This window comes from Pteropus medius, unplaced genomic scaffold (genome assembly GCF_902729225.1).
Source record: "Pteropus medius unplaced genomic scaffold, Ma_sr-lr_union100, whole genome shotgun sequence".
NCBI lineage: Eukaryota > Metazoa > Chordata > Mammalia > Chiroptera > Pteropodidae > Pteropus > Pteropus medius.
This window is the reverse complement of record NW_024345601.1, coordinates 18554184-18574956: the sequence shown is the minus strand read 5'-3', so window position 1 is coordinate 18574956 and position 20773 is coordinate 18554184. Positions and strand designations below refer to the sequence as shown.

General features: G+C 35.0%; 1 protein-coding gene across 2 annotated transcripts in view; it reads right to left on the bottom strand.

Annotated features, from left to right (window-relative positions):
- Positions 1-20426, bottom strand: part of HNMT (histamine N-methyltransferase) — a 33753-nt gene extending 13327 nt beyond the window's left edge. Inside the window, exons 1-4 of one of the 2 annotated variants that reach the window (XM_039874569.1) lie at positions 20321-20426; positions 19866-20012; positions 14538-14590; positions 224-331 (exon numbers count right to left, since the gene is read on the bottom strand). In XM_039874569.1, the coding sequence (XP_039730503.1) occupies positions 224-331; positions 14538-14590; positions 19866-20002 (298 nt within the window). In that variant the 5' untranslated portion in view covers positions 20003-20012; positions 20321-20426. Of the gene's footprint in view, positions 1-223; positions 332-14537; positions 14591-19865; positions 20013-20230; positions 20262-20320 lie in introns of those variants that run through there. The other variant, XM_039874570.1, reaches the window with a different exon arrangement.
- Between the last annotated feature and the right edge of the window lie 347 nt (positions 20427-20773).

The following is a 20773-nucleotide window of genomic DNA, read 5'->3' as shown; positions in this document are numbered from 1 at the left end:
AGCGAATGGATGGAGAGTCTGTAAAAAAAGTTCAATTATTCACTCTTCATATTCTGAGATTTTTAGTTATGCCTGTCAAGAAAATAAATTGATTAGGTTCTCCTCCCAATAAGATTACAAAGAACATCCCAAGTAACTATGTTTTTAATGACTGAAGGGACAAATTGGGATGGCAAGCCTTTCAGGATAGAATTTGACATACAGCACCAGGGGTTATAGGTACCTTTGTACTTGGCGATTTGTTCAGTGCTTGGTTCAACAACTTCATTACTGATGTGAACTCCTGGGTATTGAGCCTGCACTTTGGAGAGAATTTGAAGATCAATTTCACCTAGAATACAAGCATAGGGAATGAATCAAATCGGTCCAGAAAGAAATAATTAAGAATAATTTGAGCTAGTTTATCTGTCTTAGTTTTACTAGGAAAGCCCATCATATATAAAAAATAATGCTCAACTCTTCCCATGCCACATTGGCTATCATGCAGAATAGCTAGGTTGTAAGTAGGAATAATAGTGTTATTTGAGGAGGGCTATGATTGCTATTCATTCATTCATTTGTTCATGCAATATCTATTATTGTATTACATTAAAGCTAAGATGTCATCAGTTATAAGATGCAATCAACTCTTCCTTTTGTACCGCTAAGTCAGAAAAAAAACACCATCAATTATAATTATAATTTTAAGATATCATTAACTGGAAGATGTATTATCCCCAATTCACAGATGTTAATATATATATTTATTCTAAGGTGCATTATTTATTCTAAGGTGCATATATATATATAAATGCACCTTAGAATAAACTAGGCTAGGCTAGAAGCATACCAAAAAACATGTCAGATGCAAAATATGTGGGGTACAAAAGAGGATATGAAAATACGTCAGACACCTGCCTTCAAAAACACTATGGCCTAATGGAAAGAACTTCGACTGGGTTCGACTGAGGTGGGAAGAGGAAAAGAATGAGGGAGAGAATAGGAAGAGGGACCAGAGAGATGGAGAGCTTAATGGAAGAAGAGCACTCTTGAGCTCTGCGTTATAGGGTAAGTGGTAATTAACCCAGATACTTCTGAGGCAATGAGAATTGCAGGTAGAGGGGACAGGAAGATGGAGGTATGAGGTCAGAAAGCAGAACAGTATATGTGGGAGTGCTGGCAGTTCAGAGTTTTGGAATATTAGGCAAGGCAGGACCTCCAAGAAAGAGGTGATACCAGAGAGGTAAATGGAGAGGAGGTTATGGCAGAATAGATATTTATGCATCAATTCAAGCACCAACTATTGATTGTTTACTATGTGCCAGACACTGCACTAGGCGCTAGCAAATGATAAGAAGAGACATTGATACCTGCCCTGATGAAAATTTAGACTGTAAGTGATTGCATGAGAAAGATGGTGGTAAGCTGGATGAACTTGAGTCCAAATCTATCCTCTCCACTTACTAGGTGTTAATGATCTTTGGCAATTTGCTTTATCCCTCCAAGTTGTATTTTTCTCATTAGAAAAATAGCAATAATAGCACATAATTTATTGGTTATGAGGGTTACATGAGGCAATGCATATAAAATGCAGCACAAGATAGAGTTGGCACCCAATAAATGTGAATTGTTCATTTTATTGTTATTGACTCCCTCTCTTTAGAAATATGTCTTCTCTCCTTATTACTGATGCCTCCAACTTAAGTTTTATATTTTTATTCTTTTAGGTTATGATGTTGACATCTTCACTAAAATATACCTATGTGCTGGCAAGACTAGCATATTAAAATGATGTTAATCTTTAATGTTTTGGCATAAATTACATTAAAAGAACCTTTTCAAGGTTAGATATGGCAGGCAACAAAAACAGATCACAAGGCTGGGAGGTCTAGAATGAATAAGCTGAGGAAGATAAATCAGGAACAGAATATGCTAGTGTAGGAAAAGAGGGGAGTCTAAACATATAACGAGAGCCCCAAGTATTGGTAATAGGAGACAGTATGGAAATAAGAAGAAGGAGTGGGAAGAAAGCTGAAATGGAAGGTTAAGGACACCATGTGATAATTTTCTTCCAAACTGACCCAAACATGAAACCTTTAATTTTTTTCTTAATGATTCCAGCTGACATTTATGGGCCACCTACTATTTGTCAAAATTATATTAGGCATTTTACTTCAAACACCTCATTTAATCCTGACCACAGTGCTATCACAAACTCCACAAGATAATTCCCAAACACAAAAGGCACATCTGTCTGACTAAAATGTTTCTTCTATTTCATACTAAGAAATAGGAGGATACCAAATACTATAAGGACATAAGAAGATTTTTTTTTTTTAATTTTCTAAGTAACTATTTTTGAAGGGTAAATAAAATAACTAACGCAAAGGCTGATAAGAAAATCTCCCGGCTAATGAGAAGTAGAGAGATTCTAGCTTGCCCCAAAGGACCAGAAACCAACAGCTCTGTTCTTGCTTCTATCAGCATAGCCATGTATTTTAAATTAAAAAAATACATATATCAATTTTGAGGATCAATTCAGATAGTTGAAATGCAATCCTTTCCCCTGGAGCTTAATGAGCTCTTCTTCCATTAACTTGGACCCCAACATTTTGGATCCGTGCAAATGACAGAATGTATTTAGCACATTCCCAGGCTATGTCCTGTCTTGTCACTTTCCCAACCACCAGAATGTTCTGCCATAGAACCAGCCAGTACCTTCTCCTAGGGCAGTGACAGAGGTCACAACGCTAGAACTGCAATTGAGACACGGAAACCATGTCTGATAACAACCTCTAGAGTGTGAGCCCATGTATGGACAAGAACCATCTGTGCATTCACTGCTGGATCCCTAACAGAAATGAATGAACAACAAGAAGAGACAATAAAACTATTTCCTCAGGAGTTAGCACATCAAATCCATTTCTGACTTCATAAGTCAGGTGACCATATTTCCTGTTTGCTAGGGACAGTTCCACTTGATGTTCATTGTGCAGGTGTCCTATCTGGTTTTATTTTTTTAATAAAATATTATTATTAGAATTTTATTTTCAAAAATAGGTTTTTAAAAGAACTTTGATAAATAAGCAAATATAATAAAACAACTTGTTCAATAAATATTTCAAAAAGTTACAATAATTTTAATTCTTTTACCTTTGTTCTTGGTAAAAGTACTCCAACTCTCACTCTTAAAAGTATCTTGGGTTTGACAATAAGTAATGCCACCATGCCATAAGGCACTTATTTTCAGTGGTACGTTTGTTATTTATAATGGACTGCATTACTTCTTATTGTGAGTGAGATAGACAGACAGGTAGAGATAGAGAGCTCCCATAAGATAATATTCCCTTGGTCTCATATCCTACATAGTTTGCTTTCTAGTACTCCTAAAAAATAAGAGATATGAATTTTTAAAAATGATTTATCTGAATTTCTTCCTCAACAAAAAGAGAATCAATAGCGAGGTAGTTCAGATGTTCTATAGTATTACAACCTAGTCTAAACATTTAGCATTTAGTTATATATATTTTCTTGATACATTTACCTAGACTGTTCAGTATCCATCCAGTCACCCAAGCTTTGCTCTTTTCTTCATTCTCTCCCTGGCCATCTACACGTTTTCCTGCTAATTTTTTTTTTTTTTCACTTTCTCTTTTCCGTCCCTACTGGCAATACCCTTGTTCAGGCCCAAATTATCTATCTCTTATAATACTGCAACAATGTCCTAAAACTTCAGCCTATCTCTTCTGAACTTTGTCTTCCTCAAAGGCATCACTACAGCAAACATTCAAAACTCTAAGCTAAGCAATCCCATCGTTTCCATGCTTAAAGCTGTCTAATGACTAATCAACTGGGGAAAGTCTAAGCTCCTTTAACTGAGCATAGACCACTCTGCCTGCTTCCTTATTCTCGTCTCTCACAACTTCATATTTTGAAACTTCTGGTTCCAAGAACCCCAAATTTCTTACATTTGCACTCCTCTCTCTCCCCTCTCTCCCCATATACATCATGCTCTTCCATGTTCTTGTCCATTGCCCATGTTTTCTCCTCTGCCAGGATTACTGTCCCCTCACTTCCTCACTTAATCTGACTAAATTTTATGTATCTCGAACACTTCCACACATGACTAATTACCTTGATACTCTTTCCCCCAGAGCCTGGAAGTAGTGTCAGAGTCCTTGAGACAGAAACTGCCCATCAATTGACTGGAGTTGGTAAGACAGATAAAACCTTCTTGTGTTCCCTGATCTAAATTATTGCTTTACTTCACTATTTTATTCACTAGCAAAGGCTTGATTCCAATGAGTTTTTAAAACAGCATCAAAGATGCTAAAATGGTATTCTGAGCATCAGTCATTGAAAAGCATATGAAGGGCTATCAGATCCTATAGTACCATGAACTAACAGTTAAGAGATTCGAACAACAAAAAAAGAGGGAGTGGTGGAGGAAACAATTTGTTTTTTCTCAACTGAACCCTTCTGAGCAGGAGCTGTAATATGAATGTGCTCCAGTATCAGGCATTAGCACTCTATAAATTATTCTAGAGAGCACATGAGCCAAACTAATGTGCCAAAAGAATAGGGGAAAGTAAACTAGAAATGAGTCAATCAAATAATTCAGAAATTCTGAGCAAATTCAGAGATAAACAAAAGTATGGAAGCCAGCAGCCTGCTTTTATTGTATACTGGAAAGCTTTCTGGGAAACTTGACTTTGAGATCCAGAAAACAACATTTAAGTAGAATAAGGCAATATATGTTCATTTACAGTCACTCTCCTTTCACATATGGTTTCTCATTAGGCATTGTATAATCATAATTCTGATGAGTGCAGACTACTTATTTTGACATCCTAAGCCTTTAGATACATAAACGCCAACAGTTCTTTGTGTTAACTAAAGCCTTATTATGTGTTTCCCTGTAAACTTTTGGAACAAAATCTGCAAAGTTTCCTGTGACAAATTGAAAAATTATGATTAAACAACTCTATTCCAATATACCATCTTCCTTTTCTTGCTCCCTCCCCTCCCCTCCTCATCCCTCCCCTCTGTTCTCCTCTTCTCCTCTCTCTCTTTTTTGACTACCAAAGCAAATTAATAATTTTGGAGTCTGTGCATTTTATGATGACATAACTGATTTTCTCAATTTATCAATATGTAGAACTTGAGCAAGGTTAGGAAAACCCAGACATGTGTCAACTAAGCATCAATCAAAAATTGTTTTCTATTAGGCTGGACTGTGGATTATTTTTGTTGTTGTTCTGTCCACTCCAATGCTATTTTCTATCAAACAGAATAAGCTAACCTTTTGATTTGGAAAGTTAAAACTAAATTTTAAAAATCTTCTTTCTTGCAAATCTCTTTCCTTTGTACCACCCTCTTCCTCAAATCAACCACAACTATAGAATGACTTCTCACCTCTTTTCTGGGCTATGTTGAGTGTTTTACTTAATTTTACAGACAGATATTTTTGTTATAATATCTTGCTTTCATATGAAGCCATATTTTAAATGCATCATGTCTATATTTAAAGATGGACATGTAACTGATGTCTCTGACGGTAGAACTTATAAAAAGTTAAAAAACAAAGAGGGCAGTGGAGGAGGAAGAGGAAATCTCATCTTCTAGACAACTTTTCTCCACTCCCCGAATTTCAAGGATATGTTTAATGAGACAGCAGAGGAATGTTGCATTTTTTGCTTGAAATCCAAGGTCATTTGATTAAGAATGGAACAAAATATGAAAATGGAAGTTAAAGGTTATAGAGACAAAACTCAACTCAAATATAATATTCACTCAAATCACCTTATGCAAATTTAATATCTCTCTGCTCTTTAAATTGCATATCTGTAAATTAGAGATAATATGGCCTATGCTACAAGGCCACTGTAAAGGTTAGAGGCGTTATATGAAAATAATTTACCATAGTCCATGATATATAGTTATTACTCAATAAACTGAAGCTATTATACATTAATTCAACAAATATTTTTGAGCACCTACTAAATGCTAGGTTCTAATCACTGGAGATAGAGCAACAAATAAAACAGACAAAAACATCTAATCTTTACAGATGGCAGTAAGTCCCATGGAGAAAACCAAGGGAAAAAGGAGCAAGAGGAAGACACGACGAGTGCCTTTGTGATTTTCAATTGGGTGGTCAAGTACACGTCATGAAAAAGGTGGCATTTTAGAGAAGGCTGAGAGAGACTGGGAATGAAGGAAATGAAAATTTACCTTTCTAAATAGACGGCTCCATAATAAAGTAACAACTTGGAAGAACACTCATCATGTATTCATGATGGCTTCTCCTTTTGACTGAGCCTACATTAACTGAAAAATGAATCCCAACTTGAGAACCCTGGGGCTTCTCCAAATGAGAAAATCTGCAGGTCAAGAAAATGGAGGATTAAAGACTGTTGAGCTATCTCCTGCCATTTGATTTCCATCTATTCTTGCTTCATTTCTCGTATCAAAATACATGTGAATTCTTTAGATTATCAGCAGGAAATTTTTAATCTGTTATATGTTGCATTAAGATTATTATCTTCCTTGTTCCCTCTACTACAACATCAGGCACACACACAAAAAAATTGTTTCTAGAGAGAAAAATTGCCCAGATAACTCTGTGCCTAGTGATGAAAAATAATTTGTTATGGGTTTGCAACCAGAGTAAGAATAATCTAATTTTGAGCTGTAGTGCAAAAGATAGAAGATTCTTGATAAGATCAGTTCTTTTCTTCTTTCTCCCTCTCTTTTCTTCTCTCTCTCTTTCTCTCTTTTCCCCATCCTGGGTGCTTCAGTATAGAGGCAGTTCTGTCAGTATGGGAAAATAAGAGTAGAATATTAAAATAACAGTAGGGTCTCAGGAAGGAGATTATAAATATAAATTCTGAGTCAAAAGGGCATTACCATTTGCTTTTCTCTGTGTTCTGGCTGTTGGCCCAGGAACAATATTGCCTGAATGCTTTGCAGCTGCAGGAAGCCTAAGAAAAGCTTTGCTACGAAAATGTTCTGTGAAATACAAAGTTAGAGAAAATGCTCCAAAGAGTACTGAACACTAAAGTGTAGAGATATTTGACAGACAACTTAGAAAAGACTGAATTTTGCCTTAACTTTTAATTTATAAACTTTAAACACAGATACTTCATTGCTGCTTTGGCACATACATAAAAAGAGAGGTAAATGACATATATACAATATTGTAGTGTTTAAAAGTTATATTCAGTTACCCTTAATGAAGTGCTAACATTCTCCTACCTTTTCATGCCTAATGACAGGATTTAGAAGATGAAAATACTTGAACCCACAAAAATAGTCCAAAATAATCACGTAGTTGGTGATTTCATCAACATCAGTGTGCATGCACTTGCTTTGCATGCTCTCGCACCATCTCGCAGGCTCACTCTCTCAAATAACCTTCACAGTCTCTTTTCTGTGCTTCACTCAGTTGGCCTACCACATTAACAATGGTTAAAATGCAAATGATTCTGAAGAAAAGTATTTGTCGTTTATACCCTAATGTGAGTAGAGACCAAGAGTCTGTTGTCCTTGTGGAATAAGATGCAAGAAATGCAGACCAACCATTACTCCTTTGATCAACGTCACCCTCACCCTCAGCATCATGGCTAACCTGTACCTGGAGCAGGCATAAAAGAATCTATGGGATCTGAAGAAAAAAAGCTCTGCTAAGCTACAAGACAGGTGAGATCGTTTTTAAAGCATTTGTACAGGTATGATACTATTACTGGTGAAAAATGGCCAAAAGAAAATTGCCATGAAAACATATGTGTCAGAACAGTGCTTTGGGCATCACTCGAATAGCTGAAGAAACTGTCAGAAGCCAGTGAGTCTACTCTTTACCACCATCTCTCATCAACTATAAAATTATAGTTTAAATTGGGTTTATTTTTCCTTGGCTATAAAATTAATGCTATTGAAAACTTGAGACACAGGCAAAAGTATAAGGTAGAATATAAATATCTCGCTACTAGAGAAAACAAAAGGAAAGATTGGTTTATTTCCTCCTAAGCTTTTTTCTTTTTTCCTTTGAGCAAATAATTTTCTTTAGTCTACCCACGTGAGATCATTATGTGTATAGATTATTTTGACTTTCTCATTTGAGAGTTAAACCATGAATATATCAAAATTTATTTGAATGTGTTATTTGAAGCAATGACACTATATTCTCTAAAAACATGTGCGATAAATTATTTAATTATTAACTTTTTACATATGATATAAAATATATAAATGTATACATTTACATGTAGATATAGGACTATATATTTGTATATGGCTATATATTTTTATATATAGTTTTATAGTTATACTTAGTTTTAATTTTTTGCTATTATGAAGCACCTAGCAATGAACCACAATTTTTTATGTGAAAATCTTAATTTTTTCAGATTAATTCCAAGAACCAGAATGAATGGTTAGAATGAGATGCTTGATCTTTGGTGATATTAAAACAAAACAAAACAAAACAACCCGGCCTAAGGTCCAGCTGCTGAGAAAGGTTATGGGCTGAAGAACTACAGCACATTCTTTGAGGCTCCTCGGCAAGCAAGACTAATTCAATTGCAGGAGCCCTTGGAGGTGGAGATCAGGGATCCAGAATGAGGGAGCGGGGTGGGATGTACAGTAGTCTAGGAAGAGGGGCTGAAGCAGCAGTAAGGTAGTAGGGGAATGGCTGTTTACTAAGTATGTTAATATTTTAACAACCAGCATGACTAGGCCTTTAGGTATTAGATAAATATCAGAACTTTTCTTGATAGGTAATGCTGCATTACTTTTGGGAACATTTTGTTTCATTTTGTACCCTTATACTTTTTGTATGTGAAAGCTTTTATATCATTGTAACTTCTTCACTAGTGCATATTGGCTTTCTAAATCTTCTCAAATAGTTCTCAGTAAATATTTGAACTTTTCTTTAAACAGGCTTCTTATATTTTGTATTAAATATATTATTAGCTAACTAATTTAAACATTTTAAACTATTTCTATCAGTTACTGTTAATAGAGAATAAGCTACAGAAGACCCTGGTATATACTCCAATCTCTATAATCTTTCTACTCCTTGTGGCACTTATTATTAGGTTCGGTATGCATAAAATGAAGATGGTGACAGACCCCCCCCTTACACCAAGGTTACATAAGTGTTGTACCGAATCACCACCAAGTTTTATTTAATAGTGTATGTCAAGTGGAAGTCCATTCACTAAGAGACCATGTCCCAAACTGGCATAAGAAGTGGCAAGATATAAACTTGTCTTTCAGCAAAATTACAGATAACCACATGCCAGGGACTTTCAAGTACATTATAATTAATCAGAATTGTGCATAAAAAACACTCAAATGTTGAGAACAAAAAAGAAGGTGAATCCACCATTATCTTTTACCCATTTTACCTGTATCCAGGCCATTACTTGCATTCTCATTAATTCTCAGGCTGTACAACTGAGTTTATTTGCTTTTCTAAGTATAATGATAGTTTTGTCTTCACTCTGCTCATTATCCCCTGTTATCCTGTTTCAAGCCTTATTGAATTAGCCAAAACAATCCTGTTTACTCTGGTTTTAATGACAGTGGCTCCAATGTTGTAGTATCACGTTCAGTTCTCTCAAATCTGAAATACATCTGCCTTTAACAATGCTTTCACGTTCACTGAAAGTTTTAAATACAACACAATGAGGTGAACTATCTTTTGGTAAAATTACATACGGAGAATATTTTATGTTTAAATAATATAGTTATGAATGCCTTTAACAATACTTTATATCTGAGGCACCAAACTATGGTTACCTCAAGTAGTCCTAAATCCCGTTATATTAGTGAATCATTAGAGTACATATCCATGCTGGAGTAACTGCTAGTATGCTGCACATAAGTAAAACAGTTCTTACTCATTTCAAGTTTTAAGCAATTAGAATGAAGACTAAAAATTGTCTGCATATCTAGAAGTCCCGTATAAATTCCACTTCCTTAATATCACCACCCAGGGTGTTAACTACACCAGCGCCTACCTGTTTCTAGAAGGTGACTCATAAATCATAGATTTTTTTGGACTGAAACCAAAACCACCCAAGTAATCAGTGCCTAAGTCCTTTCCATAGCATGTCTGAGAAGTTTTTTTTCCAGCCTATGTTGACATTCCTGGAGTGACAGACAGCTCTTTCCCTCCCAAGATGTGTGCTTTCATTTCTGGACAGGTCTGATTATTAGTAAATTCTAATACTAAACCAAGAAATCTCTTTTTCAACTATCAGCCCTTTAAGGGCAAATATTCTGTAGTTTGATTGACAAGGAATATTTGAAGATGGCAATAAGTACATTCATATTCTTATTTTCTGGGCAAAAATTCCTCAATTCTCTATATTTCTCCAATCATTTCTAATTTGTTGATACAGATTGTTGGCTTACTTTTAACCACTGGCAAACATTAATCTTTGCTTCTTACCACCTCCTGGCTTCTAAACTTGACACACTGGCTCTTCCAGTTGCTGCCTAATTATTTGTTCCACTTCTATCTAACCAGCTTAGAACAGTAAACCTCTGTGTCACCTTACATGTCACTTTTGAAAAGAGAGTAGATATATAATTTGATAAAATTCAATTTTCAAATACCTGGTCATCATTAAGTACCTAATCTCTCCTTTGCCAAGTAAAAAATTAACTTTTGTATTTGTTTAGTACAATTTGTTGAAGTGGACTAAAGTCAAGAGACCTGAGTTTTGTTCTGCCTTAGTGGTTCTCAGTTTTCTCGTTTGTAAAATGAGGGTGTTGATGGTCTCTAAACACTCCTCTAATTTTTAACCTCTATAGGAGTGCTCACGTCCATATGTTGTAGAACAAAAAAAAAACCCACCTAATTACTTTCAGCATATGTCAGCAAAACTATTAACAACAACAAAAAATTATGAGAGGGTTCAAACTACCTGTACTTCATATGTGAGTTGCTTCAGTGGATTAAAAAATTATCTATAAACATATATACTATTATATAGGGTATGGCAATGGAGTCTGTACACAGTAGGTTAATAAAATTGAAGTAAAAAGCTGAATAAAATAAGATTATTTGAGTAGGCCTAACTCTTATAAAAATTTCTGGCATTTGAGCATAAGAACCAAATAGTGCAGCAGATAAAATCATTCTCCTTTAAGCAGAGCCCAGAGCAAGGAGAACACATTGCTCATAACTGCCTTCTGGAACATTTTTCTAGGCATAAGTGTATGCACTATAAATTAATAGCATTCTACCTTACCAAAAAGAATATGGGTTTCTTTTTCTCTATGTACCATCTAGAGAATACCCACTGAAAGTTAAATAATAATGAAGCTCCATTGAATGGTTTAACTTCAGGAAGCATCAGTGTCGGGACCAAAACGTATATTCTATGAGATTTAGAATACAATGCAATTGCTCTCATTATCCAAAAAACAATTGCTGAAATGCACATGATGTGAATACTTTGAGACCTGGAATAAAGTGATATCAGCTGCTCACTGTGTTTCATTAAAGCTCATATATACACACAACTTCTTACTTCCCAGTTTAGCCTCTGTAAAAGCTACATGGTCTGTTCTTCTGTTCATGATTTGTTTTTCTCCTGATTTTATTTCTTTTTGGGGGTTCACATTTATTTCATACATTTTCCTAACATTAAACATATAATCTAGGATAACTGTATTGTTTATTGATTGTAGTTTATTGATGTGGTGGATTACTTCAAAGACTACATCAAAAAATTTGCCACTGATTTTTCCTTTTGAACTGCTCAGAGACCTAATAATTGTGGCTTTTGAACTGAATTGCCAAACACCTCTTTCAAAAACCTTACATTCCCTCTTAAATGATGGAATCTCTCTCTACACAAATGTGAACCTCTATTGCATAGAATCAGAAGACAGAAGGGGTGCATGTGCACCCCTGATCATGTTTCTGAAGAGAAAATCAAATAGGCCACCAAAGAAAATGAGCATTAAGTGATATAAAAGCATCAATTTCACATAGGAAAGTTTTAGTTTGTTGCTTTTGGTATGTTTTTCCTTTGTGGTGGGGAGAAATGGTAGCATTATGAATGCAGAAAGAATATTTGCACCAAAGATATGCAGAAATATGACCTGCAGGTGTCTGAGCAACCAAGAAGAGAACATCTAGAAGGCAAAAATCAGAGGAGACTGTAAGCTAAGACTGAGATGCATTATGGGAGCTAAGCCAAAAGTATCGGATATGGCCAATGACCTTATTTTTCAGGGACTGGAGTTCAGTGACTGTTTTGGAAGGATACTCAAGCCACAGGCTAATGTGAAAGTCTCAGATACTACAGACTGTGGAACATGTAGGAAGACCATTTCTCTACAGCAATGATAGGAAGTCTCTCACTGTACAGTAATATGCTGCTCAACACAATGCTTGCTGTTAGGCAATGACAGATTATTAGATAAGCATCTCCCTTTTGGTATATGAACACTCATACTAAGTAAGTAGGGTGTCTTCTCCCCCCTAAAGCACTGCCCTTTCATGCCAGGGTTTTGAAATGCATTGCTTCTGATTTCATGTAGCTTACTTCAGCAGTGAAAGATAACTATCTATAGGTTGAATTTCTCTTGGGAGCTCTTATATTTCTGAACAATTTTTATGAAGAGCAACCTTAATGGGCACGCATATTCTCCCCAAGGCAGAGACTGTTTTTAATACAATGTTAGGGCTCATCAGTAGAATTCCAAGTATTGTTCCCTTTGTTTAAATAAGTTCTTTATATTAGCTTCTATGTGCACCTTTATGTAAGGAATCACTGTGCAGGCCAAGTGTTCCTTTCTCTAGATAACTTATAAGCGTCTGGATAAATTTACATTAGAAATTCAATTAACTTTATATTAAAAGGTCAATTAACTAGGCTATGATAGAGACTGTATTTAATTACTTTTCTTGTAGGGTTTCTCTTCTTGTCCAAGAACAAATGACACTATCAAATGATAGTCTCATTGCCTGTTGGTTGCCTGAAACTCATATGCAAAACACACTGACAATGACTGTCTTGGTTAAATAAATTAATAGGACACTCTTTGGGCAATTCATCACTCTTATAATCCTTAGACCTTAAAATACCAGTAAGCAGTAAGAAAGTATTTTAGCTTAAATGTTCTTTATAAGATCGTTCATGAAAATATCCTTTATTACGTGTCCTTGGTTTCTATTTTCTTGGTGAAAGACAATAAAAATAGATTTTAAGTGTTAGTCCTTATTATATTATATCACAGTGTATTTTATGAGAAATGAACACATAATAACATGAAAAAGGAGCTATCCCATTCCATTAGAGGGCTCTTAGTTATCTTAGTTACCTTTGTGTTAACATAGGCCACAATTCACTCATGTGATGCTAGAACTCTTATACTTGAGAGACTCAAGAGATTGTTATCATCACTATGCAACAAGTGGTAATATAGTATTCAGTTGTTACCAAGTGGTTACAAATACTAAGCCATCACTCAGTGAATGTTTCAAAAGAAAACAATAAAAAAGAGGAAAGGAGGAAGGAAGATAGGAATAATATATATGACTGTTTTTTATATATTATTATATTAACTCAGGACTCCAGATGACTAGCAACTTAAAAAAAAAAGCAAACACAACTCAGGATTTTGACATGAGGCAAAATCCGGGGATGAACGTTTTGTTTTATTTTTTTGCAGAAGGGATCAGCCTGCTCCTTATAGGAGCAGTAATAATGTGATAAGCACTTCATAAATATTATATATAAAATTCTCACTATAACTCTATGAGATCTAATTTATTGTTCCCAGTTTACTGATAAGATAACTGAAGCCTGTGTTTCGGCCAAGGTCACGCAGTTCATTGGTGGCAGAGTCAATCTGTCTTTCCAGACTTTCTATTTTTCCCTAAGATAAAAGCATTGACTCTGAGTAGTGTGACTATGAAAAGCTTACAAAAGGGGACTGGGGAGTGTGCCAAATATTTAGAGGGTGGTTTTGGAACTGAACTAGAAAAAGGAGATGGTTTAGGCAAGTGCAACTTAAAGAGTGGAGACATAAGAGTGTAAATTAACTATGTCATTAAGCATATTTCCCCCCATAGTAATACGCAATGCAGGGAGCTGTGCATTTATTTATATTCCAGTGTATACTTCTTATCTCCTCTTAGACCAGTAACGGTTTGCAAACCAGCATCCAGTCCATGGGCCACACTTTAAGTGGGATAAGTTTAAGAAAGGTCTTATGAAATTTTCTTTTTCTGTGAACAGTTAAATCATTTTGGATAAAAGTTATCCAAATATATCCTATGTTTTGCCATTTATAAAAAAGAAAGCCACATGTTATCTATATTATAGATAATAATGAAGGCTGCTGTCCTAAACCCTATAAATCTATGGGGGCATTAATCTTAGTTGGAGTGGTATTGCTCTCATTAGTTTTAATAAACTAAGCTCTTCCAAAAGCAAAGGGAAATAGCTTTCCTAAAGAATGAACAATGTTGCCATCAAACAACATGATGCTTGGAGTGAAATACCAGTTTTAAAACGTGTTATTCATACCTGCACCTCCGCCAATGCTTAGAATCTTAATTTCTGATTTTGTGTCTCCAATCCTGAAAAAAAAATTATGTAGTTTAAGAAAAATGTGCTAGGTTCTTGGTAAAATCTGATTATCGAGTCTAGTTGAAGAGAACAGACTAATATTATAGTGAATAAAAATTAGGCCAACATAAAAGATTCTAATTTTCGTAGTTATATGGGTGTCTTTAGAAATCTTTAGAAATATAGGTTTCATTCATTAACAATCTTGAACTGATAGACTTTTAGAACAACACTATAAACATCTCAAAAGTAAGATAAACCATTTGTTTAGAATTTATTTAGAGAACAAGAACAGAAAAAGTGGGCCTTTGAGTCTGGTGATATAATTAGCCATTCATTGTATATGGTGATTCATACTGTCTCTGTGATATCTGCCTTCTTTTCTTCCTTCTTGCTAACTTCTTTTCAATAAACAAGTGTTTATTAAACACCTATGATATGCCTATTCTAGGCATTGAGAATATAAAAATGAATAAGATACTACTTTGCTGTCAAGTAAAATGTGAGATAATAAAACTCAACATTATGACTCTAGTACTGGAAATAGAGTAGAATTGATGGTCTGGAAAACAACAGTACGACTTGCTTTAGATTGATGTAAAAAGGTCAGAAAAAAGTATGAGTGCACAATGACTGCCAAGTTTCCAGCATGGATGATTTGGTGAAGCATGGAGCCTAAAAGGAAGCTGGAGAATATAGTTCAATGGCAAGTTGTCAGTTTTTCTTTTCTTTCTTTCTTTCTTTTTTTTTTTTTAATTTTGTTTTGATAGATCTGAATTAAATAGACATTTGGATATGCAAGATTTTATCTGGGTGAGAGAGAGATCAGGATCAATGATGTATTCTGGAGAATAACTGTCAGGAAGTAATAGTCAAAACTAGAAGTGTAGATTCCATCACCCAAGGACACTGCAAATAGAAGAGTGGTGAGGTGATGACGCAATACCAACTTTTGAAAGTCACTGGATTATGGGAAACATACAAAGTAGAAAAGAAAACAGTAAAGTTCAAAGAGGTGATTAGGAGTATTAGAGAAGGAGAAAGCCATCAGTAGTGTCAAACATGGAAGAGTACTATTAAAAATATAAAAAAAAGAAAAATCTCCACTGAATTTGGCAATATGAATCTTTTTTTTTTTTTCCTGGCTTTTTATTATCCTTTGTAAAGGTCAGTAGTAGAATGTTTGGTTCATTTTTTTTAATGGTGATTGGTTAATGAATCTAGTAAGTTTCAAAATATCTTTGATAATAGCAGTTTTAAAAGAAAGTTGAGGGCAGAAGTCAGGTGGCAATGCGATTAAAAGCAAATTTGATAAAGAGGAAGAAGACCTAGAGAGATTGTTGAAATAGGATGAAAGAGTGGGAAGAAAAGGGGTGACTGCTAGAGGGGAGACATGAACTGAAAGGTGGTAAACAAGTCTGTCCTCTGGATAAAGAACCTGCACAAAGTAATGGGATGAAGACAAGGTTAAAGGAAAGTGCTTAAAGAAACTGGAAAGCATAGAGTCAAGGACATCTATGGATGAGTTGCCTTTCTTAGTTCTAATTATCTCCCAACTCATAATTATGAGTCCTGATATACCCATTACTGTCTATGCTCTTGGTTAATAGAAGAGCTTGTATCTGTGGATATCATAATGGGGCCATGGCTCTGAGCACCCAGGTTGAGATCCCATCCTACTGATGTTACCTTGAGCCAGTTATTTAACTTCTCTGCATATTTATTACCTATGAAATAGAATAATAATATTGCCTAACTTCTAGGATTATAATAAAGGTATCTAACTCATAGAGGAGTTATGAGGATTAAATGATTTAATTCATGTAAATCTCTTAAAAATGTGTCTGCTCATGACAAGCATGTAACACATATTGGCAATTATTATTATTCTAGGCACAGCTAAGGGATTTACATGAACTAACTCTTTGAATTCTCACAGCTTCTCTATTATTATCCCATTTCACATATTATGATAACTAATAATGATTGAAAATTTATTATTTTCCAGGCAAGGATCTAAATGCATTAAATATAACAATAATAACAAAAAATTTTACTAAACTGTAAACTGTAACCCCACCCTTCACCTCTAGATAGGCAAGTGAAGAATTCATCCCTGGGGAAACAACCCATCACAATGAATAACCTTAAATATATTGACATCTGAGAATCTTCCAGCAAACAGCTGAGTCTACATCCAGTTGATACAGTGAACCATCCACTCAACAAACTCATCCCCTACATGTACGAGGAGATTATGAATTACTTTTGAGTGCCTCATTTGATTGGATGGACAATCGAGGCTCATCAGGTAGTTGGGGAGCTCCCCAAACATGAGATAGAGACCAAAGGAAACAAAAACAGTACTCAGAAGAAACATGCAAAGAACAGTAGAAAATTTTACAATAGATAAGACAGGGTATTACATGTGTAAAAGATGAACAGGATGCTATAAAAATATAACATTTCTGGAAATTAAAAAATAGCAAAAATTTAATAGGGCTAAAAGTAAAATTGTAGAAAATTGGAAATATAAGAAAATTAGAGAATGGATTCAGGAGGTCTAGTGTTTGACGACTACAAGTTCTATAAAGAGAAAAAGGGGAGGAATGATTTAAAAATATCAAAGTTTCCCTGAAGGTTATGAATTTTTATTAAAATGCCACATGCAGTACCAACAGAAATGGGTGAAGACAACCCATACCATAACTCATTATCTTAAAATTTCAGTACTGGATATAAGAGAAGGTCCTAAAAGTTTCTAAGTAGGGAAAACAAAAAAACAACAATAAGGTCATAAGCCAACGACGACAAATTTGAATGGTATTGGGTTTCTGAACAGTAACTCTAGTAGCTAAGAGACAATGGAAGAATACCTTTAAATTTCTGATATAAAAATCATTTCAGCATAGTCTTATAGCCAAACTATCCAATAAAGATAAGCATAGAATGAAGGCAGTTTTAAACATATAAAGTCTCAACTTTACCTCCATATACCGTTTCTTGGGAAGTTGTTAAAGAATTAGCTGAATTAAAAAAAAAAAAAAGGAAACAATAGTCTTACTAAGGAAACCAACAAAAGAAGGGCATTAGATATAAAATCAGGGCATCCAATACTAGAGAGAGAAGAGAATTTCTAGAAAGTGAAATAAATTCCCTTATCAATAATCGTACAGCAGACCAAGAGAAATCACCACAGACTGGGAAAAAAAGAACAAGAGAACTCCGGAAAAGATGTTCCTCTGGGGAAAAATTAATAACTTACTTGATCTGTTTGAATATATTGAGAAGACGTTAATACTTTTGATTGAGGTATAAGTAATGATAGGTACATAGGAAACTAAGAAAAGAAGCTAAAAATCAAGACATTAGTTAACTCTAGGAAAAAAGGTGTGCATGAAAGGAAATGTGATTGTAATCTAATGCATTGTTCAATTATGAATAATATGTACAGAGGCAAAATGATATACACTCAAACTATTTAACCAAAGCTTTTGAAATATATTGACATAAGGGAGGAAATGTATATGTTTATTTAGCTATTTTAATACAGTAAACTTAAGAAGGGGAAGAATTTTATTTAGAATTAGGAAAGAATATCACATAAAAAACAACTAAAAGATTTCGGAGTGTTGAAAAGTGGCTGCTTCTGCAGAGCGGGAGTCAGGGATGGGAGTGGGTAGGGCAAGCAACTAGTATTTTTGTTGCTGTTGTTATAAACTTTTTAGAACCATTTGAATTTCAAAAACAATTTTCTAGAATGAAAAATTAAGCAGGCATGTTGCCTACTTATAACTTAGAAATGCCTGTAAGCAGCAATTTTAAAGGTGCTTCAACTAACTCTCATTCTGAACATCATCTTTAGGAAAAACTTACTTTTTAAAAAAATGATAGCTTGATTTAGATCATTCCTAATTACATATTACCACTATAATGTAAACTTAGTTATGCATTTGCAAGTTTTTCAGTTTTTTGCAGATTGTACATTCAATATTCTCAATTAGATTGTATACACCTTGAAGACAGGGGTCGTCATTTATTATGGTATATCACTGATGGCTAAAGAAAACCAAGTATCTGGATAAGCTACAGACACAAACACAGACGTTTAGTTCTGCAGAAGAACTCAGAAATTAACTTATTACCTTTTAGAAATAAAAAGACCCGAAGAAGTAAACTATTTAATTCCCAGATAATAAATTATCTGTAGTTGCTGTTTGCTTTGGTTTTTGCATCATTATTCTATTACTTTTTAATTATTAATAAATTATATAATATTCTACTTTAAAAAATACATTTAAATTGTATGTCAACTGTAATTGAAACATTTTAAACAATTAAAAACATATTTAAAAACTGAACCATGAAAAATAGAGAAACAGAATTCTATATATGTTTAACAATGTCTGCTCTGGCCAGGCAGAGCTACTATCCTGGTGAAAGCATTTCAGGCCTATAATGGAGAAAGCCAAAAAAAGATAAAATATCAGTTTCTTTTTACTTTTGCAAATTGGACCTAGTCAGTCATTTCTTCCCAGTTTTCCAGCATTATTTCCTGAAGTAGAGTAAGTTACAGCAATCCACCCCTAGATAGGTGATTTGATTATCTTTAGCATGTGGAATCTGTTACTCTCATAATGCTTATCAGCCCTGGCACAAAGTGAACACATTAATCACACATACACACACACAAAAAGCAGTCTGCGAGAAGCATAGGAATTAGTGAGTTTCACTGATAATGGGAAAATGCATTTTTTTAGGACCACATTGCTAATATTAAGTTGAAAGGAAAAGACAATTTTTTTTTGGAGTGATAACTATAATAATGGATAAGAAAAATGAATTTAAATGGCTATTAGAACTCAGAGGCACCCACTCAATCCTTGGGGGCAAATAGTAATTGGTAATTATTTATATTTGATTCTAATGAAAAGGATATTAGACTCCAACTGGGACTTTTTTGAATGCAAAATTCAGAGGAGGACTGAACAATCTCAGCTCAAAGACTGAACATGGATCTGTGGCTTGAAATGGTTAACGCTAATCTCCGTGCAGCTAGAAATGCTGCACAAATAAGAACCTTTGAATGTTTAAAGCAATTGTCTAAAAGCACCACAGGAAAAGGGGCCCGGGGGCGGAGGAGGAGGGGGAGAAGGGAGCGGGAGTTGCTATCAGTAGCAGGTTCTTATCCCCTCACCCAGCCTTCAGGGCTGGGCTCGACCCATCTATCATTAAAAAGAAAGCACGGAGCTCTGTCCCTTTGACAAACACATCCTTTTTTGTTACCTCGCTATTATGCCTGGCAGCTTCTTGTCGAAGAATTCCTGCATGCACTGGTGTTCCGTGGAATTGTTGAGAAACCTCCGAAAAGACTCCACATATCTGCTGTGGTCAGAAAACAAACTCCTCATGGTAGATGCCATATTTGGTTTTCTGAGGAAGACAGGGAGAGAGGGAAGGTTTAACTTCCCCTCTCCTCCTCTTCCCAGTTCCTTTTTTCTTTCCCCACCCCCGCTAGTTTGTATCCAAAAAAAAAAAGCAAAACTTGATTTAAATGTAACTTGGAAAGGCTGGTACACAAAGCTTATTACTAAGTTAGTCTTTATATGGGAATTTGCACTGATATTTTAACCCCTACACAGTTGTCTTACAAGAATTGGAGGTAGTAAAGCAAGACAGTAAATCTGCTGCTAAAACTTGTTTTAAAACTGCAGAAGTTCAGAGTTATAAAAACGAATTACATTCTAATCACTTCCTGTTTTGTCAGCAGCTGCCGAGAGTAAGTTCCAAATGGGAAAGTGGCTGCTTTAAGGGCCAAAGGTGACAAACACAGGAATAAACAGCCAGCTACAAAGCTATAAGGCACTTTATGAAATCTCCAACTGCTGAAATCTTTGACTTGACTGTCATCTACCTCCCTGCTGTCAGCTGTTGAACTTTAAACTCATCTGTAGCATTTTTTGAAATGCTGATTAATTTGTTGTGATTTAGGAAGTCTTTTTTAGAAAAAGCTATCAGAAAGGAACCAGAAAACTATTTGCTACAAGGTCTCAGAATCATATGGGAAAATGAGGGGATTGCCAGAGGAGTTTCAAGGCAAGAATGCAGGGCACCAAGAAAAAACCTGGATCCTTCGAAAGCCTTCCCAAAGTAGGATCATAGTTACTTAGAATTGGATGAGCTTTTGGAGGTCC